Raw genomic sequence first — 26449 nt, forward strand, 5'->3', positions numbered from 1 at the left:
ATATATATATATATATATGCATATGTATCTATATACGTATATGTATATCTAATGTACCTCTCATAGATCAATATATTCTATATACATCATCGAGTTCCAAATTATTTGTTTTTCAGAAAATTAAACTTTTTTCATACATGATCAACTAACATGGATGACTTGTAGTAATCTATATAACCGTCGCTGGAACTTCTCTTGATCATATAAAAATGCTGCGTTTAATAACACCGCGACAATTCCATTCTTCCATTTGACATGTCATACTCTATCTTTTCATAATTAAAGTGCGATTTTACTTTCGTGAAATCTTATCGTAGAGAAAAAACGCGTTTTTTCTCTTATTTATGTCTGCCACAATGGAACGACAACACGTTCTATCACAGTTGAAATTCGCCTAGAAAATAAGGCCACGATGACGAAATTATTGAATTAAAAAGAACAAACCTTTTTACAATTATGGTCATTTGAGGTATTTTGCTGCCCAATCTGTTCGACTGTGAGGTCCATTACTAGCTTTTGAGTTGAAAACATTTCCAAACAAGTTTGGTTGAAACATAGGCTTATTGGTAGTTTCTATTGAAAAAAGAGATATTAACTGATACTATATCGTAAACCTATTAATTTTTTCTATTTGCAAATAAAATAGAAAATGCATTTGCATTCTTTTGTTTCAAAAATGTGTATTCAAAAGATATTATTCTTCTGGAATAGAAGGGAGTAACAACGGCATTTATAATATTAAATTAATATAAAAAAATTATATCATTTTTTTAAATAAGAATGCAATAGCAATATATAATAAGTCCTCATAAATACTCACTAATATTTTGGGTACCATACACGCTGGGATAAGGTAATTTCAAGCTTTGTTCGGTGATATAACGGTTTCGCGCGAGATAATGTTGTCTCGTTTGATTCTCAATATTATTTCTAGGCCCCCAAAAAGATTCTGTAAAATCTTCATATTTGTTGGATGTTGCCTGACCGATGAATCCATTTAATAGCAGTTTAGATCGGCTGATATCAGAATCCTCATTTCTTGAAAATGAATAGAGAGAAGTATTACTTTGAACGATAAACGATAAAGAAGCTGCGATACACATTGATAAAAACATATGAATAGTTTATTGTAAATTTTGAATTTACAAGGGACTACATAATAATCTAGTACAATTTTAAAATATACATTTGTCATTTTATTTGTGCATTTTAATTTTGAAAAATTGTTCCATTTAGTATACATTTACCGCCATCCAATAAATATAACCAGTATGCTGCCGAAATTTTGATAATCAGAACAATAATTGCGAAAATATATAGTAATATATATATTATACATAGCTCGAGTGATCGTATACTTTGATCTAGGAAATTTGCTATTATTATAAAACCTTCGACGAGATATTCAATCAAGTTAGTCAATAATGTTCGGTGTAGGTGTAGGTAAAGGAGATGTGCAACATGAAGAAAAATCAGACAAATTCGAAAAATTGATCCAATAAGTTCAGAGATATTTAAGAAAATATTTGATGAAAATAAGAGAGAGAATTTTGATAATACAGCAGCTAAATCTTGTATAGTATTAGTCAAAATATAAATCAATTTGTAAACAATCACATCATAAAATCGTTTTATATGACAATGATTCTTTTCAAATGACATAAATTTGAGCATACTTATTAAGTGCTTGGAAAAAACATTTTTTTTGATTTGTAATTGTATCAAGAAGGAACCGATTATCAATATCGCGCATACGATAAAAATTCTTTCGATTGGATTTCGGAATTTTATATACCTGGATGACAAATTTGTGCTCTGGCCTGCGACGTACCGAGCCACACTGAGATAGTGTTGTTTTGCTGAGACCTTACGTAAGTTCTTCATCTGATTAGATTGATTTGACTGATTCCATATTCTCGATGGTGATTCCTTCCATGTTGGTAGGGACCAATTTGCATTGCCATGCAAACTGTCCGATTGCTGATAATTGGCATTCCAATTGGCACGATTTTCTTTATATACGCGATCTGAGATGAGTGTTGCGCTCGGATTCTCTGGGACAATTTTGCTTCTGATATAATCAGACGATTAGATTAGAAGATTAGAGAACTAATTGGAGGATGTATAATGGACTGTATAAAGAAATCATAACACACCCTAGGAGATCCGCAAAATCGTCCTCGTCCCATTTAGAGGCGTTGCTATCATGCTTATGATCATTATTATGATTCAGTAACGGTAAGGCCGCTGGCTGCTGTTGTGATTCAACGAGCATCTTTTCTGATGTTCTGCAAATATTTGGTTTTAATTCGTAATTTAATGAAATTAATTGTGAATTTACGAAATTATACTAATTATAATAATTATTTATTACGAGCTTCTTTATCGTTTCAAAATATAACTTGTATATATACTGTGACACTGTTTTATACAGTGTCTCAATCTATTATTCGTTACAATAGTGAAAGTATATGAATTATCATGTATTTAAATATAAACACAGTAAAATATATCCTACCTCGATTGAATAAAATTATTAATGACGGAGTCTTCTTGGGGATAATTATATTGTTTAGGCACAGGAGGTGGAAGATTTATTTTGTTCATAACAAGTTCTCGTTGAGATACGACTCCAATTTTTTTACTATTAATGGTATGTGGATCACCGACTTGGAAATATGGATACCTGGAATCAACCATGTGACAATAGTCACTACTGGACAACCTCTAATTGTTCAGGATTCTTTTAGAAAAATTTCTACAATATTTTGTAAGAAATCTAGTAGATATCTTAAAAATATACCAATATCTACTCTTCTTTCGTCAAAAATGTTTGCACAAATTTAGTATCTATATTAATTTTTGTTTCTCTTAAAACAGGCATTATTGTTATAGCATTTTATATTAGCAGTTTGTTTTTCCATTTTACTGCCACGTACGATTATAAATGTATAAAATAAATAATATTGACGCTTTAGGTAACATGACAGAATAAGAAAAATTATTAAAATTATTGAAATTGTTCTTCAAAACTGTTTTTTTCAAAACAATTACATAACTGACAAAAAAGAATTTATTTTATTTATGTTATCATGCAAATTTAGTTCTGCTCCTCGATAGTTATACGATTAAACATTCTATATTATATGAATGATTTTATAAGTACCTGAGCGATTGTTGCGCCGTTGGTCTCTTTATAGGATTCCACTGTAACATGTCTTCCATGAGTATGACTGCCTCTTGACTGGCATTAGGTATTAACACAGCCAACGACGTACGCGTAAAATTCGGAAATTTGAAATTCATAGCTGTAGCCAATTGGTATCCCTCTAGCCAATCATCTTTATCAGGTGTTCCAATTACAGAACAAATTTTAAATATTTCGTCAATCTCACTTTTACCAGGAAACAGTGGCCTAAATGTATATAATTCAGCCATTATACAGCCGACCGCCCAAATATCAATCGGACTGTTGTAAGTCGTAGAGTGTAGTAACACTTCCGGTGCTCGATACCTGACACAGAATTCAATGAGATTAATCAAAAAGATTTGCATGTCAAAAATTGCATCATTTGCATGTTACTGTTGCATCAAATTTCTTGATTATCAACTAATGTTTACGAATTGCGACTAGTTATACAATTAGGTATATTACCATCTTGTTGATACGTAATCCGTATATGGAGGTCTCGATCGAATTTCTCTCGCTAGCCCGAAATCAGCAATCTTTACTAACTCGGGACCCATGCATAATAAATTTTCTGGCTTCATGTCGCGATGAAAGAAACCGTGTTTGTGCATAAAAGCGAGACCTTGCAATACTTGATACACCATGTTTCTTATTACTGGTTCGGGAAAAAGTTTATCCCTATGATTCAAAATATCTCAATTAAAATATATTGTAGTTTCTAATAATATATTTGTAGAATACAAATTGCTATAGAGATGTACCTGTCTTTCATTAGTTGATAGAGATTTTCTTTCATGTACTCAAATACGAAATACAGCACATCATTCTCCCGTATAACTTCTTTAAGTTTCACGACGTTTGCGTGACTAAGTTTCTTCAATGACTGCAAATGGGAAAAAAATGATGAAAATTAATTGTTGATTTAAGATAGTTGTTAATTGAGAGAAGCAAAAAATAATCAAACCATTTTTATATAATCTCACATAGGCATAATTCAATTATATTATGTATATAGCACAATATTATATTTATTTTCAAATTCTTATACTATTCATGTCTTGTTATAATTTTCATAGAAAATCAATAAGATTTTTAAATTATTTATCTAATTTGAACATACCTTTACTTCTCGCAGATTCATAGCTTCTTCCCAAGAGTAATATTTTCTCTTCATTCTCTTTATAGCCACCTTTTCCCCCGTGTCAATACGTTCTCCCAGCACAACAGAACCAAAGGTTCCATCACCCAACTGATTCAAAGTTATGTATCGATTCATGTTCACTATTGAGATACTTGACAATTTTTACTCGTATTATTACTCGTCACTTATTATACATAGTGAACTTGAGCGTTATAAAGAGAACGTATTTATGGCGTCACTGGGACCGGTAGCCTTGCACATTTCTTTGTATTCGCTGCAATCGTGCAATGCATTGATGTTATTAGAATGTTATTAGAAATTATTAGGCTCATAAAATTTAAATTTAGCCAAAATTATTCAAAAAATTTTCTCGATAAAATAGGATTTAATATGTACAATTTTGAAATAATTTTAAAATAACGCAAAAAAAAAGAAGTTTAAATCTCGAGAAAATAAAATCTCGTATCATTAAATTCAACTTGAGGGTGGATTACCTGATATTACTAATAATTATCGAAATTGTCAATTTGTGCAGTTTTACTTGATATTATTGGATAGTAGAGAAAATGCATATTTTACGAAGAATAATATATTTTTCGTTTCACGCACACGCTTGTGAAATGTCAGAATAAATCTAAAGTATTCAGAAGGCGATAAAGAAATCTAGGACTTTTATTCATGAACAAACTTACTCTTTTCCCTGGTGGAAAAATGCTGAAATTATTCCACGTTTTGAGAAACTTTTCAACAAAATTTCAGCATTTCAAAAAAATTTCAGTTTAATTTCAGCGATTTTTAGCTGAAAAATTCATTTTTGATAAAATTTTAGAAAAATTTCAGACAAATTTCAGCAAGAATTTCAAAGAAATTTTAGTTGGATTTCAGTGATTTTTCAGTATGTTAGCTAAAAAATTCATTTTCAGTGAAGTTTCAGCAATTTCGCTAAAATATTTCAAAACGTGGAATAATTTCAGCGAAACTTTTTCGCCAGGATTGTCATAATTAAATATTATAAATAAGAATATTTTGATATACATTTAAATTATATAAATTTGTGTGAAAAGATAAGTGAAAAAACTTGCGCTCGCATGCTTATATCATGCTTTTTACTGGAAGATTTCTTGTTAGATTTGAATTATGTGAAATGATATGAGTCCATAATTATAATTTATAATACAAAATAAGAGTGCCTCTAGAAAACTTAGTTTTGTTGCAAGGTACAAATAAATACTTGGCACGAGTTATCCCAAGTATTGACTATGTAGTAGAATGAATATTTGATAGTAGATATTCTGCCGTACTCAATAACTGTTGAGATGGTAGAAAAAGCGATTTCTATATAACATTTCTGTCACTTTTGATTTGGTATCAGGATTAAATGCGGTTGCAATATTTACGGATCATTGAAACTTGCCTTTATTCATTTCAAGATTTAGTAATACAATCGGCAAATGACGTTATTGTTAAACTAGTGCTTCTACGTGTATCAAATCTGCCCGATAAATTGTACGACGAAAAACTCAAAACATTTCACTATTCTTGCACATATCCTACGATAATGTCTATGGCCCTATGGCATAAGGAGCGAAAGACTTATAGGCGCAATCTAGGACATCAACCGTATAGTATATGTTGTGCCGAGATTAGCATTTTCTTACAGTCGCATGCAAACAATCTTTGTGTGGGCCAGACATGCAAGAATATAGATTTTCTCAAATGGCACTATTCGACCTGATCGCCAATCAACTGACGCAAAAGCACCGAATCCCTGATGAAAATTTTTCTCAGAATTTTTTACATAATTTTTCAGAATTTCTCTATAATTTTATAACTTTCTCACATTTTTTATACGAATTGGAACATTTCTCAGAAAATCTACATCTTTTCTCAGAATTTTTCATATATGTTAATTATGAAATATCGTAAGATTTTTAAGATTTTTTGTAAGTTAATTTCTGATGAAATGTTATAAAATCTAAAAAATTTTTAAATACTTTTTAAAAATTATGGAATAAGAAATTTCAGAATATTTCTGAGTATTTCTGAAAAATGTTTCAATTCGTATAAAAATTATGAGACAAATTTTTATTAAGGATGTCTTGGAATTTTTTGTTCTGACTGGAGAACAGAATATTTATGATGTAATTTCGATTAATCTGAATTTCAATGCTGCACTGCAGAGTACTCCATAAATCGTGATTCATTGACTACAATATCAAATTGTCTGACAAATTTTACGAGAATAAAACTTCTTTTGCTTAAAACCAAACCAAACCTACTCTTTACTGATTTTAGACAGATTATAATAGAATTTTGATTTGAGACTTATTTAATTGTTATCAAAAAAATTAGAAAAGTGGGGCAATATATAGAAAAAGTTGAACAGCTTTATTTTGGAATAAGTTAAGATCACATATATATAAAGTGAAATGCTCTGTTTACTATAATGATGTGCTTTGCAATAATGTATAACAATAGAATCCCGACAAAATTACATTTGTTTATTAATACAATAAACTGATAACAAAAAGCGATTCAAATTCCTAATTCTAAGTATTTCACACAAAGATTTACAAACATTTGCTTGGATTTATTGATTTATCAAGAACATTCAATCATATGTATAAAATAATTTCACTACTTTTGTACCGTTTTATGTTTTTCAAAGATTTCTAGTATTTTTATTGAAAAAAAGAACGTGAAAAATGCCAGAAGTAATTAGCTGATATATAATAATTTTTATATTCTTGAATCGGCAATATTCAATTACTTCGATTATCAATGCGAATAAAATATTAGTTTACCAAAGGAGAGTCGGATTAACGACACAAAGTCATACGTCACCGAGGCAATATTAGAAAATTGATAAATCACTTCTTTTTTTTTTCGTCTCATCGTTCTATCATAAATAATAACAGAATTATGCTTACGGAAGGAAAAGCGGAGATAGATTTTTGGTTTGGCTGGCCTTTTCCCACGTACTTGATTACCTTCTTGCGTAGCTGTCATTCGCAACAAACTATTAATCGAGCGGCCATCGGCCATACCTCGCAATACCTCGCGGTCGCTATGGCTACGAATACTTGTAAGTCAAACTGCCGCGCTGGCCGCTGCCGGCTGCGTCAGCTACCTGAGCTTACCATCAGCTACTTGCCACCACTCACGACACTCATCAGGTCACCACCAGGTCCACCACTCACCAGCTGCGCCGACCGCGCGTCCAGAGTCATCCGAAGATTCTTTATTTCTATCTGGATTTGCCTAGATTGTTCAGAAAAGAAAAAAAAAAATATTTTCTGCTTGATTTTGAAAGATTTTTATCTCTTCAAAAATAAAAATAAAAAAAATGCATAATAAATGCAAATAACTTATTTTGTATCATTTTATTTACCTGAAAATATTATTAGAGTTAAAAGTTCGATCTCTAATTTTTTATCGTATAAAACGAATACCTTTTTTTTAATGTTCTGTAAATGAAACAAGATGTATAAACGCACATATGTAGATGTATACGTAATAATATTTTAATATTTTACTAATTTGCGACATATTCTTATAATCAACATGTTCGAATATATTCAAATGCCGAGGCTTCGAAAAAAATAATATTGAAATTACTGCAACCTTGTATAAATTATTTTAATTAATTATTTACTGTGGACGTATAAAATTGATTATATTATATACAGGCCTAGTCGAGATTTCTACTATTTATGCAATATAGTTCAATTTCTCTATTAATTCTCAATGCCGTAATATCTTGACATTTTTGTTTCTGAATCGGGATATTTAATTCTGCATTATTTCTCTTTTCAATTTGTATTTATTACATCATTAACTGAACTTTTCGTATCACTATAGGAAACGTCACCGACGAGATACTACTAAAGACGGCCGACCCTGGAAAAATTTTCGTATCTATACATATAATCAATAGGATAATTGAAGAATAACGATATTATCGACAATTGATAAATTTGCGATTATTAACATACAAATATTATTTGGATAATACATTACGAATTAATGATTTTTTTTTTTGTTACATAAACACTGTATAAATAAGTAATGCATACTCGTGTCGAATATAACGGCCGTTTTTAAAGATATCTCTCTGACGATAACTTATCAGTGATTCACACGCAACATGTAATAAATAGTTTATGTCTCAGAGGTGCTAGCAGGTGCTAGTATCTAATTCTCAATATGGCGCAGAACATTGTACAATGACACCTCATCACTGATCACAATAGAAAAAGATAGGAAAGGCTGTATCTAGTCATGTATACACATCACGAACGTGTATACATATATACGAGATTCGTATTTTCTTCTAGATCCAGCGAATCAGAGACGAATATTACAAGCCGACGACTCGACAGTTTTCTCCGTTGAACGCGCCCACTGACACAATCAGTTCACTAGAATGACATCAGTTTTGTGCGGCCGATGTTTTCTTTTATTTAATCGTTATCAATTTTCATTCTCGATGTAAATGATGTAGCCGTCTTTCCTCTCGCGCGAGTTTACTGTACAGTTTGATTACCTCGTGATTTGTATCATTTTATACATAGTACTTATTAAGTAGCTGTGATAACTTAGCCATAAGGAATACGTATCATTTGCTACGTTCTCGATTGTCTTGACAGTTTCTCTTGGAAGTTTTCGAACGAAGTTTTCGAGAAATTATGGCCGCGTTGCAGGACAATTCGTATTAATTTGCATTAAGTGAGTATACCTAATTGGTGCCTATTTATTTTATAAAACAACAAAAACTATATTTGGTATAACAGGAGTAATACATGATTGCTTCTTTTCGAATTGTATATATACTGTGTCTATTTCAAAATTGATTAAAAATTCTAGTATTTTTTTTTATACGATTACATGAGTTATGTTAAATCTTAATCTATATGGCAATCTTAAAAAGCTGCCATATATAGTTGATGCAAATTAATTAATTAAATATATAATATTTGTAGTAATGGTAGCTGCTGGAGCTACAGTTTTGATGGCAGCTAGCGAGGAGAATTCATCAAATGAAACGGGAAGTAGTACAACACGTTCGAACCAAAGTACTTGTTCACGTTATAGCGAGCTACAACGTTGTGGTCAAAGAAACGTTGAATCATCAATTAAAGGAGATGTGGCTACTTGTTCTTTGGGTATTAGTAAGTACTAAGAATTTAGATAGCTATATGTCATGTTATTAAATCTAAATATAAAGATAAACATGTAAAATAATATTGTATGTTTGCTTATACATTTGAGTGATATTTTTGAAAACAAAAAAAAAACAAAAAAAAAACAAATGTTTGATAAGATAATATTATGAAACTCATAAGTCTTTTTGATAAATATTATTTGGAATATTAAATGGAACAATTTTCATATGCTTGATATCCTCAAGTTTTGGAATAGAAAATGTATAATTTACTTCTATTAGTAGAAAAGAAGCATCGTAGCCTTACAGCAGAAAACAATGGTAAAATAGTATCTAAGCTAGAGCTAAAGGAGAGCTCAAAAAATTTTGCACTTTGTAAAAATGCTCCGGTTCGTGAGACCAAAACTTCTAGATTACGGGCTGCTTCTATAGTATTACCCAATGGTAAGTAAATGTTTTCAAATGTATCTTTCCATATGCTTTTACTATATATACATAACATTTTATTGCCACATATAAATAAAAATATAATTTTCTTTTATATTTGAATGTAACAGTTTACCTGAAATAAACATGAATTTTTTTGATTGATATACATATATAGGGTTTCCCATTTAAAGACTTAAGTAACTTTAAATATCTAGCGCGTTTTAGAGAAAAACATTTCAGACAAAAGTTTTGTAATTTTGAGAGAAAGTTAATATAATGAAAAATGGAGAGTTCCATTTAAAAAATTCAAGGTGACTTTCTTGACCTTGATAAATTCAAAATTCAAGATCAAACCAATGATACCATCTTATATCCTCCTCGAAGCTATAAAACTTTTGCCTAAAACATTTTTCTCTAAAATGCACTGTTTAAGAGATATTTGAGATTGTCATTAAAAATGGGACGCCCAGTATATATGTATTTGTTTAATCGCTAATATATTGTTATGGTATATATAAGCTGAATTCATTTGCAGAAGCATATATAAATAAATTGTTTCTTTATACAAACAGATGTAACATTATCTTCTAAGAAATTACTTGGATCAGAAATTCCTGACTCTCAACGGCACAATTCATCAGCTAAGCAAGTAAGTGTATTTGTGAAAAGTATAAGAAAGGTCAAATATGAGCAAATAATTAAGTCATAACGTAGAAACTAGTTTATTTTTAAGCATTAACAACAAAGAAAATAAAAACTAGTTGTTCAAATTACATACTTCGACGACATAGGAACAACTTTATTTAATCATCTTTAGCTAAATTAATAAAATAAGAAAGTATATTTTGTAATTATCATTTTATTAAAATAAAAATCAAGCTCAAGATTGCAAAGCAAATAACAATAATAGATAGGTCAATAAATTTTATTTTTATCTTTTTCCTTTTTTGAAGGAATATTCTTATCTATGTAATTTTGTACATAATTTTATATAAAAGAATATATTTTTTCACAAGTTATTATAAATTGTTTAAGAAATTATCAAATTTTGTTTAATAACTGACCAATGATATACAATTACATATATTTCTATTTATAGTATAATACTTTTTGGCAATTAAAAGAATTTTTTACCTGGGGACTGTACTTTCTGCAAGTTACTATACTGGTTCATCACATAGCGAAAAGATTTTAAAGAGATTAACTATTTTATTTAAAATAAATTGGTCTTTAAAAATTTTCATTAGATTATGTATTATATATTTCTATATGTATTTGTCTATGATATATAATAATATCTTGTCTTTTTTTTTATTAATTCCAAGAAAAGTTTTAGCATAATGTAAAAGTATAATATATATACATATATATATCTATATACAGAAAAATTCCACATCCCTTGATGTCAGCATGAATTCTGTCAAGGAAAGAGATAAGGGGTACAAACGTAAATCTTATTTAAATAGATCACGTCACGTGGAAACAGCACCTGATCGTTCAAATGAAGGTAAAGAATTTATTAATGAATGTAAGACAAGTTTATTAATATAAAATTGCAATAACAACAGGAAGATCAAGTTGTTGAATTGTTCAAGAGACTCTAAAGTATTAAATTACAATATCTTGGCGGTTTTTTCGAAATTTTAATATATCTTTTCAGCTATAATGTAAAAATTATATACTATTAACATTTTTATTGCTATTGTAAAGAGGAATTTTAATTGAAATATTTGAAACACGCATTATGTGCATTTTCCTCATTTTAATATTCTCAATAATCTAATGAAATTTTTAGTTGAATGTATTGAAAGACATTCCAGAAGACAATATGTTAAACGAAGTCAGGTGTCCGAAACAGTATCTAATCCTGCTGACTCCTGTCGTCAAATGGTCAGCCTGCGTAGAAAACATATTGATTCGAAAGCTGGAACTCAGTACATCACAAAAAATCTTTCTAAAACATATTCGTCATCTTCCGCCATGAATACGAAGCGTTCGATTGTGCAATCTAGGTACAGTAATACATAAATGAAGAGAAAAGAGTGTATAAGACAAATATTAGATTTATATAGAAGGTTTATATTTGATTAATGTATGTGCATGTCTTTTTCTTATTTTATTCAATAGTATTTTATTAACAAAAGAATAATAATGGAAGAGAAAAATGGCATTAGAAATTATTCTCGCTTTTTAGTGGTGGTATAGGTGATTCGGAAGTTTCACGCAGAGTGGACGAGTTAACAGCGTTAACACGAGCCACCATGGAACGCGTGGAGAGACTCGCTTCTGCAACCACGAGCTGTGCTAATCATTCGACTGATAACGTGCATATTGCTGCCGAGAAAGTGTCAATGTCGCCAAAAAAATGTATCACGCCTAAGCACACGCCAGTTTCAATACTCAAACATAAAACCGTCGACAGCGAAGCAGGCGATCGCCAAGTGTCGTCTGGCAGTTTTCATGCACCATCACCAGTAACCTTTTCGCCATCTGTCACGGAATCTGTTTCTCACAAGAAACATGGGATTTTGAAAAAACGAAGCAGCTTAGATGAAAGCGAGATATTACGTCGTCGTAGCTGTTCTCCTGACGTTTCTTTCGCTGACAACATTTACTCGGAATTTCGACCAATTTTGAAAAATCAAAGGCGATCCTCACTGGATGACATTGTTAAGAGAGATCAGAGCCCTGATCAGCAACCTGCCTCTATATTAAAGCGTAAGTCGTCTAGGGAAGACGACAGAGAGATTCATCGATTGTCATTGGGCTCTCCAGAACCACAAAGCATCCTGAAACGAAAACTCGCAAATAGCGTGCGCGCCAATAGCGTCAATCATCATATAACAATTGCATCGGACGTTGCGAGTATGAATATGAGTGGAAATATGAGCACGAGCACGAACGCAAGCTTTATATCTGAAAGTCCCGAGGGATCTGAAGTGAAACCGATATTAAAGAAAAAATACGGCAAGGAAGAACTAACCGGGAGCGACATTTCATCTCTCGAGCCCCGGCCTATACTTAAAAAGAAATCGAGTACTGAATCAGATGAACACGAGCATGATAGGCCGAAGAAGACGATTTTAAAGTCCTCGCGGAAGAATTCGTACGAGGAAGGCAGTTACGAGATGGAGTCGACTTCTCCAAGGAAATTGTCCGTGTTGAAGAATCGAGCGAACGAAATCGAAAACGTACGCCCTATATTGAAACAATCCAGCGGTAGCCGTTATTTTGACGATACGTGTGATTTAACGGCGGATTCTTTTTTGCGAAAGAGAGCGCAATCCGTAGGTCATGCGCGATCTGCTAACTACGATGACTGTGTCGAGTCGCTTCGCGTATTAGCCAAACGTAGATCTCTCGAGTCCAGTTCGCCGATTGATGTGTTGCATTCTCCGACAACCACTCGTCGTTGTTTTACGGCCGACCGGTCCGATGAAATTTCTTGTACAGCAGATAGGTATGTTTAAATCAACGTGTTAGTCGTTGCAATGTTATAAATGTATCCTCTGGATATATGTATTAATAATATCAAATATATCTCTTTATATCAACAAGATTGCTTCATAATACACGATTCACTTATCTCTTTTCGTTCTTTTTGCGAACACATAAATTACATACTTTTCTCCTGTATCACAGTTTTTAAAAGAAGCTAAGATTGTGAATCATCTTAAGTGTAAGAATACATAATTAATTTATAAATTTGATTTTTTTTGCAGAATTATTATTATTATTTATATTAATATGAGAAAGAGCTTTTTGGCTACTTTCCAATTCTCACAGAAAAACATCTATTTTGATTAAACAAAGAAAGAGGTTTACTATTTCTTTTTTAAAATAGTATTATATAATTATGTAAATGTTTATTATCTAAATTTTTCCTTAAATTTTTATTATATGAACAAGCTTTAGATAGATTTATTTACTCAAATCCATTTAAAAATGTACTTTAACTACTTTCTGTACTCTAGCCATATTTGATTATCCGCGTACACAAACGACGTCTCTGTTTGTTTAATTTTCTTTATATCGGAAAAGAAATTCAGTCAAATTATGGCTTTCTTATATGAGAAAAAAAAATTCATTTCACGATACAACATTAATTTTTGCAATTGCTGCAGTGATGCATGAGTTTAGTGGGGCTTTGATCTCGTGCCAAGTTTAATTATAGACCATCTAACGATTCTCAAAGCTACCAGAAATTGGGGATAGTCGTGTGCAACGTATTTATGAATAAACAACTCGTAGAATTGTCTTAATTAAAAAAAAAATAAATATATATTAGGTGAATTTATTGAGTTTATAAGTTATTATATAATACTAGTGTATTATATACATACATATATATATGTTTCTTACAGCTCTGGTGTAATTAAAGAAAGTAAATTACTGTGCCAGACATCCAGTAAAAAAATCAAGCAAGTTACGAATGGTATGGAAGAGAAAAATAAAATAGATTCACATGTACATTTTATGAAGATTGATGGCAATGCGATACAAACTGCAACTCAATCGACTGATAAGAAAGAAGCGATAGAAGAAGGGCAAGATGCCCAGAGTGTCTACGAGGATTACACTGCTATTTTTCGTAGCAACAGTGTATCGAAAATGACACAACACTTTAAAGTTCTGCAAGAAAAGGCAAATGTCGCGGCTGCGGAGAACAGTTCTCAACGCGTACCTCAGCAGAAATTATCACGCGGTATTCAACGTTATCGCGAACGCAAGATACAGAGCGGCGAGAGATTCAATACTCAACCGGTAACTTTTGAAGAAGTGCGCGAGGCGGTCTTACAGAATCAGCGCAATACCGCAACATTGATGAATGCGGAAACGACCGATAATGAGCCTGAACCGTCCAAGCTAAGCTTGGCTGAACGTGTGCAACTCTTTAATCAAAAGATTGCGACTACGGAAATCGCCGCGAAAAACGCCACATACCAGGAAAAGTTTATTCAAAGAAGACGACAGTCAACCCGCTATAGAACGCAACCTGTAACATCTGAGGAGGTTCAAGTGGCGTCCCGGATATCACCGCTGAATGTAAATCACAAGATTCAAACCGTGGTTGAAGGTACATATTTTTTGCAGATTATTTGTGTATTTGTACTGGATTATCAAAATTATATGCAGCAATTAATATTTGTTGTTGTAGGAAACTTAAAGGAATTTCGACGATCGCTTTACTCGCCACCGCTTGCAATAGCGTCTCAGCATGATGTACCAAAAAGTATTCTAAAGTCATCCGCCGGTTATACGCAAAATCTGTCGCGTGCCAAAAGTCCGGAACTCCGAGGTATGAAATTGATAAAATCTGTGCTTAAGAAAGAATTTGAAGAATCGGAGGAACCGATAATATTACCGAGTTCTGAGGTGTATCCTCGTTCTATTTTAAAAAGTAATGTTTATTCGAAGCCCATTCAGACGACGAGTGTTGTTGATGCAGCAATATCAAGAAGCGAACGAGGCTTATGTACTGTTGAAAATCAAAATTTCAACAGCGAAACTGCTAAATTTTGCGAGAAATCAGATTCTTTCAATGTAGTGACTAATCCTGATGTGATGCGAGATTCTTGCGATGAGATGCGAGCGACTGTTTCTAAACAAGGCGATAATATGGATAACAAAGCCGCAGTGCCTTCCCATAAAGCTGTATTATTTCGGAACGAAGAAATCTTATTGGCTGATGTGAATAATTGCAAAATTGATAAAATATTCAGTAGTGCATTAGAAAGACGCAGCAACGAAAAGCACGACAATTCGTTGGCGGGTAAATCACACCAGGTATTGAATGTCAGCGATGACAATAACGATGGTGACAATAAGGATGACGAAAATGAGAACAACGAAAAGGATGTTGTCGATGGACGAAAAGAAGACAAGTTGGCGGTGAAAATTAAGCAGAACGACGATGACAATGACGATGACGACAACAACGACGACGACGACAACGATGACGATAACAACGACGATAATGACAACGACGGTCACAAGCTACGCAATATTATTGCCAAAGAAAAGTTATTTAGTGTCACACAATGTTCTATTAATTCATTAGCCAAGAGTATTAGTCAACACTCTCTAAGTGAGGAGAGATGGAAACAGCAACGTGGTTTGCCACTGCCGGGACTGTGTCGTAGCGCGACACAGGTGATAGCGTCGATAGAAACAAGCGAAACTCCGAGCGTGAGTATCGCAGATCGGTTGGCTGCGCTACGTCATAGCGGTAACACGAACTGGAAACGACGTGTGGCCGGTACTAAAGTTGACGAATCATGCGACAATTCATTACTCAATTTGGAGGACAATACAATCAAGTCGGGCGTGCTGGCCAACTGTATCGAGAAACTGGAATCTGCTGCAGAAGGTTGGAAGAGTAGAATTGTAGAACCTGATGCAGTCAACTTTACCGTTGCTGGCAAAATGAAAGTAGCTCCATCGAAAGATGTCAGTTCGCCATTCCTTACGGAAGCTACAGCAAACATTTCAAACCAGAAGAAGAAAGTTCCGCGCCCGCAATGGTTTAAAATGAGGAAGAATAAAGGTGAGCCTTTTTACATTCGAACGAAATACAATAGAATTTTAAAAGACATTTACAAAATGTTTCAAAAAAATGTTTAAACAACTATCTTCTGGGATCTGCCAAAGATAGTAGATCGTGTTTTAAATGTTTAGTGACATGATCCCAAATATTAAAGTGTCTGAAGAAGATATTGCAAAGGTGTTATATTTTCTGTATAATATTCCTCATATATTTATCTTTTCAGAGTGTAACAACGATGCGGTATCCACCCCTATCAGTCCATTCAAAGATTTATCTTCTACCACACGCACAAATTTTTCCGAGTCGATTAGCGGTGACAGCGGTTAGTAGTTAAAATCGTATATTTTATTTTACTGATGGCCTGTGTTGTCTTAAAAAGGTGCTGATAGAAGAGTATATAGAAAATTTCTATAAATGGTTATGGCTGCGTTCTGCGGTTTGAACACTTTCAGCGCTTCTATTCTTGTTTCATGTTTAATCCACGATAAAGATAGAATGATGATTATAAGCGCTTAAAGTGCACGAGCGTCTAAATCGAACGCAGTTAATATCTTCCTAGGACAGCTCGTGATAAGATTGCGATAGCGATCCCCAACTAAACAGCGCAAACGCAAAACTTTTTCTTGTAATCGCAAAAGATGTTTATTTAGTTTATTGGTTTATAAATTTGGTTTATTCTAATTTGTAGATGAAGAATGTAAAACAGAGCACGTCTTGTCGCCAAGTGTTTCAATACCTAAAACAGACGATGAAACATTCACCTCTTTCTTTAGCGGTGTGTCGCTGGAAAAGTGTGAAACCGAGTGTCTTGACTTAGATGAATGCGACTTCGATACAATCACACCACAATCTGAATTGTAAATTTTTGCTTTTACTATTTTACAATAAAAATGAAAAAGGAAAAAAAAAAGGAAAGAAGGAAAAAAATTAATTTAAAGAACTTTTCAAAGTATTTGTTCGCAAATATAGCTACAATTTAAATTAATTTCTTGGCAGATTAGTACAAAAGCGGAATATACAAATGCAACGTCGACGAGCCACATCGAGAAATCCTCTTAAAGTTCTCGCTGCACGCACTGATTTGAGATCGGAATATACTGAAATTCGTACAAATATATTCACGAGAACGGCAACGAACTTTAACATGAGAAGATGTGAGTATTCAGAATCCTCTGTCATATCTTGTATTAATCATGACATAGATTTTATTCACATTTCGAATTATAATTAAAATTCAAATTTTCAATAGATATTTCAGATGCCAAAAGCTCGTCTTTTGCCGTCGAGGCTCTCGCCGGATTGGCTTCTACTGAAGATTTTAGTACAGTGACTTTGAGAAATGTGTCGGAATCAAGTGTGTCCACAAATAAGTTGCAACCGTATAAAGATATAATGTTGATATTGGTTAAGGGAAGACGACACGTTCAAGTCAGATTAGTCGAACCTGTCGCCGAGAGTATCAATAATGGTGATAGTTACATACTGGTGACAAAATCGGAGGTAATGATAATAATAAGTACATTATAATAGAACATAATATATTAGTCGATATAAAACATCGCTCATATGCTCATCCTTCACTGTGCTTTCTTTTTTTACTAATCATTAACAAAACTGACTATGAATTGTAGGTTTTTAACTATATAGGGAAATATAGCAATATTATCGAGAAAACTCGTGCTGCTGAGATCGCATTGAGTATTCAACAACGTAAGGATTTAGGTTGTCAAGCGGTCGAAGTCATCACTATAAACGATGATAAACTAACTTGCTCGAGAAACCAAGTTCTTAAATTTTGGAGTTATCTTGGTATGGTCGACAGTGAGAGGCTAAATGGTACATTCTTCTTTTTATTTTTGCATTGTACGCGACGTTCTTTTTGTATATTACTACATAAATGATATATTATAAAATTATATTGTCACAGTTATTGAAGCTGGTCATCCTGACGAAGATGAATTGTATGAATCTGCCATTATCGATACAAATATGGTATACGAACTGAAAGATGAACAATTAGTATTACATGAAAAATTCTGGGGTACGCTTCCAAAGATAGAAATGCTTAATAAGAACAAGGTAATGTTTAGTAGATTTCTCTAATCCTAAAGAATCGGCATATATGATATAAGTAATATATAATTCGAGATAGCATCCAGTATAAAAAAGAAACATATACGATTTATAAGATTATGTTTTACTTTTTTTTACCTTTGATCTATAGTACTAAATTTTATTTATTTACTTATAAGTTTTTTAAACGTCTCGATTTTGCGCATGTCTAAGCAATGAAATTTTTGATAAACCACTTTCTCTCTCTCTCTCTCTCTCTCTCTCTAAAGAAGAATTTTTCAAGATATTGGTTTTAATTTTACTAACATCCGTTGAGTAAAATAAAAAAGGTATAGTAAAGTATCATAAAAAGCAAATTGTTCATTAAAAAAAATGAAGCCTTTACAATTGTATCTTACAAACGTAATGTACAAACGTAATGATTTATGATGAAAAATTAGTCCGTTAGAAACAATGTTTGATAGATTTAGTTGGATATGTTCCAAATTGGAAACTGTTTCAGAAACTGCTTGTTGTAGTTAATTCAATTTAAGTTTCTTAAAGATAATCGCATTTTATAATTAAATATTTGTTTTGTAAAAATTATTCTGTAATAATACAAAGAGAAATTATATTGTATGCGTTTTGGATGTTCTATAAAGATTCTAGTGTTCGATTTTGGCACCGAGATGTATATCTGGAGTGGCAAAGGAATTTCGACGGACAAGAAAAAACTCGCTACACAATTGGCTACAGAAATGTGGAACAACGGATATGATTACAGCGAGTGCACCGCTTGTCCGATTAATGCTGCCCGTATGATTGGTAATCGAAACAGTGACTCTTGTACAAGTCCCTCTGCAAAATTCGCCAAAAGCAGACCCGAATGGTGTTTACTTGCCAAATTGACGCAACACGTCGAAACGATATTATTCCGTGAAAAATTCCTCGACTGGCCTAATGTCACCGGTGTGGTAAAGACGCGAGGTCGATACGATAATACGCGACAAATCGACGGTGCTATAATTGTACATCCGGATGAAAACGACGATATGTGGCTACCAAACTCTTCTTCAGTCGATTTTATTCTAGAAGGCTGTCACTTGGGCAGAGGCACTGGTTGTTATGACAATGAAGTAATTCTTTTTTATTAGCAAAAAGTATTTGCGTCTAATATAATAGTAAAAACAAGATGTATTTAGTTTCAAAATAATTATATTTATCAAACTCCAACTATTACTTTCAATGCATTTCCATCCAGAAGAAAGCAACTTTTTTACAATAAATGTCCGCGATTCACAGGCGAATCAACGATCAATAATTTCGTTCGATTTGATTTTAGTTGAAGAAAGAATATGTCGTTGCTACAACGAGCGTTATGGTATGGCATATCGATGAATTCTCGCATACGCTTTTAAACGGATCAGCTATTGGTCAATTTTATTCTGGTGATAGTTATATCATTCAGTGGACGTATTCCGTTACAATTACTGGTGAGCTGTTTATTGAGCAATTTCGTGAAATAGAAAGATACTGTTTTAATCAGATTTTTAAAAAATAAATGTAATATTTTTCTTTTATAGGCATTAGTTTTGTATAATTGTTACGTGATCTTTATTTTTTGAGAATATGGATTTAAGATAGTTTATGAATAAGTTTATGAATAAGCTTTTAATTATGTAATTGCTTTTACAAATTTGTTTATTATGCTCTTAGGCAGAGAACTCAGTGGTTTACCATCTAAACACTCAGCAAAAGGTCGCGATAGATCTGTATACTTTATTTGGCAAGGTCGAAATGCATCTTTGAATGAACGAGGGGCCGCGGCATTATTAACAATCGAATTAGACAGCAATCGAGGTCCTCAGGTGAGGACAGTAATGTGCAATCATTTGCTATTACAGTTATTTTCTTTGTTTGAATTTATCTTAGCGTATTTAATCGTTATTTTCGAATACTGGCTATATTATTATATAATGTTACTTGTAATTTTATTTCAATTTTTCAAATTGCTTTCTAAAATTGTTTTCTAAGTGGAAAAAATGTCCTATTTAATATCTATTAAAAATCAAATATTGGACAAAGAAATATATGTTGTTATTATTGTAAATAGAACAATATTTTGTTTTATTTTATATTTATATATATATATATATATATGTGTGTATGTGTATATATACTTGTATATTCATGTTGTTCAAGGACACGAACCAGCTGCGTTTTTAAATTTATTCTCTGGAAGGATGGTGGTGCACAGTGGCAAGAAATCTGAGAAAAAATGTGAGAAACGATGGAGGTTGTATATTTGCCGAGGAACTTTAGAGACTGAGACATTCTTGATTGAAATCCCTTGTAGTACTCGACAATTAAGAAGTAGAGGTTCCTTCATATTGCTAAACACCGAAAATGCAAAACTATATATCTGGCATGGAAGCAATTCGTTGCGCCATATTAGAGAAGTATATTTCCTACAAATTTTTATAATAATATATATATAATTAATATATATATTTACATATAATTTAATTAATATATGTACAGCCGTTCACAAAAAGATTGCAACACTTTTTTTAGATTTCGGAACTCAGCCTTACTCATAGACCGATTAAACATAAATGGTTAGATCCATAAAAAACTAATCACTTGGTGAGGAAACTGCATTCCGAAACCCATCGAAAAGTGTTGCAATCTTTCTATGATCGGTTGTACATATATGGATAAAGAGATTAACATTGTGATAAATTTTATACTTTACTAGCTGTTGGATTTGTACTACATGCAAAAGAAAAACAATATATAAAAAACAAAAGCAGTAAACGAATTGATTAATCGAGCAATTTAGAAAACATTTTAATAATATAAAATTATTATTTCAAAATATTTTAATCATATTACTCTCATCTGCTGCTTAATTTTTATTGCAGAATGGAATAATCATGATTTTTTTTTTATAACTTTTTTTCTCATTTCTTTTCTCATCTTGATTATTTTCTTTCTTTATTTATCTATTTTCTATATATCTCCTTTTATCATCTCCGTATTTCTTACTTTCGTCTGTCTTTCCAATATTCATTGTTTCTTTTGTCTTTTTATAGAATGCGTTAAAAGCTGCAAATAAATTGAAAGAAAGTCGACCTGAAGAAATTGGATTATCGAATAAAAATAACATAGAAATATGTGAAGTTCAAGAAAGTATGGAACCTGAAGAATTTAGCAATGGTGAGTAAAGCTTAATGAAAAATTAACATTTAATGAATATAGAACGTATACATTCTCTTAAATTTATTCTATTGTATATTGTCATGAAAAAGAGTTGAGATTGTACTTTTGCATTTTTTAGCATTAGGTGGCATAAATAAAAAATTGTATTGGTTGTTGGAAACAGCTGAGATACAAGATCATACTCCAAAGCTTTATCATTTATCTAGTGTTTCTAAAAAATTCCGCGCAACAGAAATACTTTGTCCATATCGTGCGGACCTGCCAACACCGTTCCCTTTCTCACAAGACGATTTGTATCAAGCAAATCAACCAGGTAACAATGTCTTTGCGAAGTGCATTTTATTCTTATTTAGTCGTTATTTTAATTAGTTTTTTATGAGAAAAATTATTTATGAGAAGTTTTAGCAAAATTATTTATCCATATTATAATCACTTTTAACTCTTGTATAACTTTTAGCCTTATTTTTATTGGATGACAAGAATGTGATTTGGATTTGGCAAGGATGGTGGCCCGATAGTGAAACGGAGGATCAATCTGGAAGCAAAACTGTCCGATGGCAGGCTGAGAGAAGAGCGGCCATGAAGATAGCGATACGATATTGGCGAGAGACTCGAAACGCACAAACAACGAATCTTCCAATATATTTAATATGGGCTGGTTTAGAACCGTTGCAATTTACAAATCTTTTTCCGGAGTGGACATATCGGGATGACGTCGCTGAATTAAATATAGAGGTACATTGAGTACATCTTATTTTCTTTTCTGTTCACACCTTTTTATACTTTTTATATAGTTTATTATTAGAGAAAGAAAAGATCTTATTTGAAAATAATAACTATCCTACCTTTATTTATATTTTAGATAAATAAAAGAATTCTGTTTGATCATCTTGATCATGCGTGATTTTTGTCATAATAAAATTTAAATATGTACACAATGTAATATATATTTATAAAACATATTACTAGGATGGCCGGAATTCAGGAGAAGTATTGACTGTGGAAAATGAATTGGCTCGTCTAACGCAAAGTACATATCCTCCTGCCCAGCTGTTACAAAGACCTTTACCTGACGGAGTCGATCCAACACGCCTAGAATTGTATTTATCCCAACAACACTTTCAAGTTAGTATTATTGATTGATCAATAGCAATTGAATAATCATGTAATCGACGAATAATCTACGAATATAGATTAGCAGATGTCGGACAGAATGTTTTTAACATTATATATGTATATACACATATGTGATATTTTGTAATTTATAGGAGTTGCTGGGAATGAGCAAAGAAGAATTTCAACAGCTTCCAGTCTGGAAACAAGTGAATCTCAAGAAAGATATAGGATTGTTCTGATGGTTCGTTTTAAGTGCGATTAGCAGTAGCTGCCCTTGCAAAATGTTCGAATTTTTATTAACTGTTTCACAATATTTACAACTTGAGAATCGGAAAAAGGTCTCAACTTCTAAGCGTATTTTTCTCGAAACCTTTCGTGTATAGAGAATAAAACATTTCGAGAAACATTTTGAGAATCGATGAATATATTATAGACGATACATCTAATAATATTAATGGAAAATTAAAAAGAATCAATGCGATCTGAAAATATATTGTCAGTACTATTTGAATTATTACGTATATGTATAATGATATATAGGCGTATGTGTGAACACAGATTATATATTTTTAATACGTGCTACATGTGAAATCTGCTTGCAAACGTTTTCTTTATAATATATTTGTATGATGTTTATATATTGCGAGTGAATGATCGCTATTTTTCGCCTTATTCGTGTAACATCTGTATAAGACGGTTTCTATATAATTTACAATATATTCTCTGCATTTTTAAATAGTATTATGCAAAAAACGTATATTTCAATTTTTTTCGTCCTCTTACAAAGGGTGGCATTTAGAGCAAAACAGATATTTCCATCACATTCGAATATATAAAAAAGTAACACAATCGTTATTCAATTTTCAAAATAGAAATATAACAATGCAAAAACAGTTGATAATTTTCCAGCTTTGAAGATTATCATGTAGTTTTCTTTACATACTTACATGTACATTAAAAAAAATAGAATCAATAATATGTTACTTATTTACATATATATATTGGGAACATTTTGGTAGTCGTTTGTACAGAGATATTTACACATTTATAGCATAAATTTGAAGAGATTTATAGTTTTTACACCTAATCTATTTTTATCGTCTGCATTATAGTAAAATAGTATTTAAAAGAGAAACGATTGTGGTACGTGTGTGAAAAGGAAAAATTATGTACAAGATGAACATTTTTGTCGCAAGACTACAGCAGTATAATAGTTGAGACTATTAAAAACATATAAAATACAAGTTCTTAATTTTCGAAAGTGAAAAACTAATTCGCAAAAGAATTAATATTTCTTGATAGACTTTCGTATAATCGCCAATCTTTGTTTATGTGCTTCAGTGACAGCAGCTCGCTTGTATGGACGAACTTCATCTGTACCAAACCCAGGAATCCACATGTTCCAATTTCTTCCTAAAAATTAAAATATAAATAGCATTCATATATATATTTTTTGCATAATGTATCATATGTATAAAATTTTTTTTTCCAAGTTGCACTTGCAAAGTTTTATAATGCTAAAAATTTGCTTGGTTTAATGTATAAAATCCATATATAAGCAACATTCTCTGCTTTTTGACTTTGAATTTGGATAAAGTTTAATAATAAAAGTTTTTCAGCAAGTAAAATAAAAAAGTAACAAGTTATTAGCATAACTCACCTAAGTGTAATTGTACATCTTTAACTTCCACTGTATTTGCATGACGATGTTTAGCTAACAGACAAGCTGCATTTACCGTTGTTTCCACAAAGTCATCTGCTAATTGTAAAAGCATTTCTTCTACCTCTTCATCCAACTGTTCAGTGGGATCTACTTCTCTTACCAAATCTTGTAGCCTCGTTTTTGTTAAAAACTAAAATCAAACAGTAATATCTACGTTATGCCAATAGAGGAAAATTTTATCGAAGAATACTTGTGTTGTCAACAAAGAGAGACAACAAATTACATCATATAGAACAAAGAACTTGTACATAGACTCGGTATAATGTTATATTTGTAATAAAAAAAAGGTATCTTAAACATACCGCATACGAGTAATCTATTCTAAGGTTCATTTCCTCATTGATTACGTACTTGTGGAAAATCGCTAAAAGAACTTGGAGTGGATGACTGCTGTACCGGTTTCGGAGGTTGGGGAACGTACTGAGTTTGCTGAGATTGCGTTTGTTGAGATTGCTGTGCAGCGGTTGTCGTAGTGCCGCTTTGTACGTTAGGCAGAACCGATGACGTCTGATTATTAGGTCCCACGGACTGTAGAGTTCCAAGCACCGGCGTCATTTCCGAGACCGTTGTAGTCGCCGTCGTTGTCTGGATAGCACTTTGTTGCGACATTTTGAGAAGCGATGTAGATCGTTGGTCGTCGATATTCCTTCAGTGGATATATTTGTGTATTTTCGCTATTACCGCTTATTCTTATTCTTCTTGAAATTGACTCTAGCTTGGCCTTCCGACAGTTTCGACTCAATTTATTGCCACTGTGTTTCTGAGAAAGCGATCTTTATCGCATCCTCGACAAAAAAAAGAATTACAACATAATATCATGTCGAAGAGAAAATTACCGGTAGAATACCAGTTCTTAGCAGCTAGATAAATAAGGTATCAAATAGGTATCAACAAACTCGATCAAGCAGAGAGTAAAAGAGCATTTGTACTGATTTAGCAAGCATTAGCCGTTATCGTATATCGTATCACGTATGCCAATTGCCGCGTAGTGGGTGATGGCATCGACGAGATATTATTAAAGACCGTCAACCCTGGGCAAATTTTCGGCGGTATAAAAAGGGCCCTCAACAGCACGGAGATAATTGAAGAACGCTGACGTTATCGACAATTGATATAAATTTCCTATTATTAACATAAATATTTGGCTGATACATTATTAAATTCATGATTTTTGTTTATTACATAAATGTTCCATAAAGAAATATGCATACTTGTAAAGCTGTAATATTCCATACGTTGCAGAAAAATTACAATTTTTTCTCAGCTATCATCTCTGTCGATAATCAAACTTTCACGATTAACACTGAGATCACAATTTTAAAGAAAAATCGAGTTATTGAATTCTAAATGCATAAATATGTCCACTAAACTAATAAATCAGAAAATTAGGACAATATTATCAGTTTTGAACTCTTAATTACTTCAATATTCACAAGGCCCTGTAAAAAACTCCTGTAAGGATGTCGGTCTTTAATAGCATTTCGTCGGTGGTGATGGAAAACTGGGGAAGAGTGGCAAGTGGGAAGTAGAATATCACAGTGAAGGAGAGTGTTCAGTTTGGTCAGAGGAGAAATTCTACCGTACACTACCGCCAGTACATTCATTTTCAATTTCGTTACTACGCGGCTACATTCATTCTCCTTCCAATCTTGTCGATAAAATTATTAGCACAGAGACACGTTACCGACGGTGACGTTACCGGCGGTGACGTTACCGACGGAGTTTCGGTTTCTCCCGTACGGTGTATATAGTTTCCGGGAGCGTACGGTGTCAGACGGCGTCGATGGCGTCGAGCATGTTCCCGGAGCATGAAGCATCCCGGAGTCACTGTCACCCTGCCTGAATAGTCCCGGGTAGTGCTTACG

At 32.4% G+C, this 26449-nt stretch overlaps 3 protein-coding genes across 8 annotated transcripts in view; 1 reads left to right on the top strand and 2 right to left on the bottom strand.

Annotated features, from left to right (window-relative positions):
- Nucleotides 1-89: 89 nt before the first annotated feature.
- Nucleotides 90-7485, bottom strand: LOC108754720 (serine/threonine-protein kinase ICK). Of its 2 annotated transcripts, XM_018497239.1 has the most exons (11): nucleotides 7472-7485; nucleotides 7262-7333; nucleotides 4311-4605; nucleotides 3952-4073; nucleotides 3656-3868; nucleotides 3167-3514; nucleotides 2519-2686; nucleotides 2157-2288; nucleotides 1796-2071; nucleotides 821-1038; nucleotides 90-573 (listed from the first exon to the last, which is right to left on the bottom strand). In XM_018497239.1, exons 3-11 carry the CDS (start codon nucleotides 4464-4466, stop codon nucleotides 461-463), a joined length of 1746 nt encoding a protein of 581 aa, XP_018352741.1. In that variant the 5' UTR covers nucleotides 4467-4605; nucleotides 7262-7333; nucleotides 7472-7485; the 3' UTR covers nucleotides 90-460. The 2 variants fall into 2 exon arrangements, with proteins under 2 accessions (XP_018352741.1, XP_018352742.1); XM_018497240.1 differs by lacking the exon at nucleotides 7472-7485 and having other exon boundaries at nucleotides 7322-7411.
- A 1052-nt stretch (nucleotides 7486-8537) lies between these two features.
- Nucleotides 8538-23329, top strand: LOC108754758 (supervillin-like). 3 transcript variants are annotated; one of them, XM_018497333.1, is made up of 24 exons: nucleotides 8538-9059; nucleotides 9314-9502; nucleotides 9778-9939; nucleotides 10497-10573; nucleotides 11308-11431; nucleotides 11720-11936; nucleotides 12119-13384; nucleotides 14289-15001; nucleotides 15083-16471; nucleotides 16695-16793; nucleotides 17160-17328; nucleotides 17468-17625; nucleotides 17721-17971; nucleotides 18103-18307; nucleotides 18399-18550; nucleotides 19186-19659; nucleotides 19866-20016; nucleotides 20240-20393; nucleotides 20712-20982; nucleotides 21619-21742; nucleotides 21864-22058; nucleotides 22203-22480; nucleotides 22715-22870; nucleotides 23014-23329. In XM_018497333.1, the coding sequence occupies exons 2-24, from the start codon at nucleotides 9316-9318 to the stop codon at nucleotides 23098-23100; spliced, it is 7059 nt and encodes a 2352-aa protein (XP_018352835.1). In that variant the 5' UTR covers nucleotides 8538-9059; nucleotides 9314-9315; the 3' UTR covers nucleotides 23101-23329. The 3 variants fall into 3 exon arrangements, with proteins under 3 accessions (XP_018352835.1, XP_018352836.1, XP_018352837.1); XM_018497334.1 differs by having other exon boundaries at nucleotides 9781-9939; nucleotides 20240-20392; nucleotides 20711-20982; XM_018497335.1 differs by having other exon boundaries at nucleotides 9314-9496; nucleotides 9781-9939; nucleotides 20240-20392; nucleotides 20711-20982.
- A 652-nt stretch (nucleotides 23330-23981) lies between these two features.
- LOC108754787 (transcription initiation factor TFIID subunit 12) overlaps nucleotides 23982-26449 on the bottom strand; it is a 3146-nt gene continuing 678 nt past the window's right edge. Inside the window, exons 1-4 of one of the 3 annotated variants that reach the window (XM_018497384.1) lie at nucleotides 25514-25528; nucleotides 24936-25369; nucleotides 24522-24714; nucleotides 23982-24274 (exon numbers count right to left, since the gene is read on the bottom strand). In XM_018497384.1, coding sequence (XP_018352886.1) covers nucleotides 24147-24274; nucleotides 24522-24714; nucleotides 24936-25193 — 579 coding nt within the window. In that variant the 5' untranslated portion in view covers nucleotides 25194-25369; nucleotides 25514-25528 and the 3' untranslated portion in view covers nucleotides 23982-24146. The other 2 variants (XM_018497383.1, XM_018497382.1) reach the window with 2 other exon arrangements.

Source organism: Trachymyrmex septentrionalis, unplaced genomic scaffold, assembly GCF_001594115.1.
Source record: "Trachymyrmex septentrionalis isolate Tsep2-gDNA-1 unplaced genomic scaffold, Tsep1.0 scaffold80, whole genome shotgun sequence".
Classification (NCBI taxonomy): domain Eukaryota; kingdom Metazoa; phylum Arthropoda; class Insecta; order Hymenoptera; family Formicidae; genus Trachymyrmex; species Trachymyrmex septentrionalis.

Coding starts and splice junctions, on each gene's coding strand:
- LOC108754720 (XM_018497239.1), bottom strand. CDS start 4,466: ATGAATCGATACATAACTTTGAATCAGTTGGGTGATGGAACCTTTGGT. Junction 3,515..3,655: donor GATTACGTATCAACAAGATG/GTAATATACCTA, acceptor ATTCTGTGTCAG/GTATCGAGCACCGGAAGTGT. Junction 2,072..2,156: donor GATTTTGCGGATCTCCTAGG/GTGTGTTATGAT, acceptor TGATTATATCAG/AAGCAAAATTGTCCCAGAGA.
- LOC108754758 (XM_018497333.1), top strand. CDS start 9,316: ATGGTAGCTGCTGGAGCTACAGTTTTGATGGCAGCTAGCGAGGAGAAT. Junction 22,481..22,714: donor TCGCTGAATTAAATATAGAG/GTACATTGAGTA, acceptor ACATATTACTAG/GATGGCCGGAATTCAGGAGA. Junction 22,871..23,013: donor TATCCCAACAACACTTTCAA/GTTAGTATTATT, acceptor TGTAATTTATAG/GAGTTGCTGGGAATGAGCAA.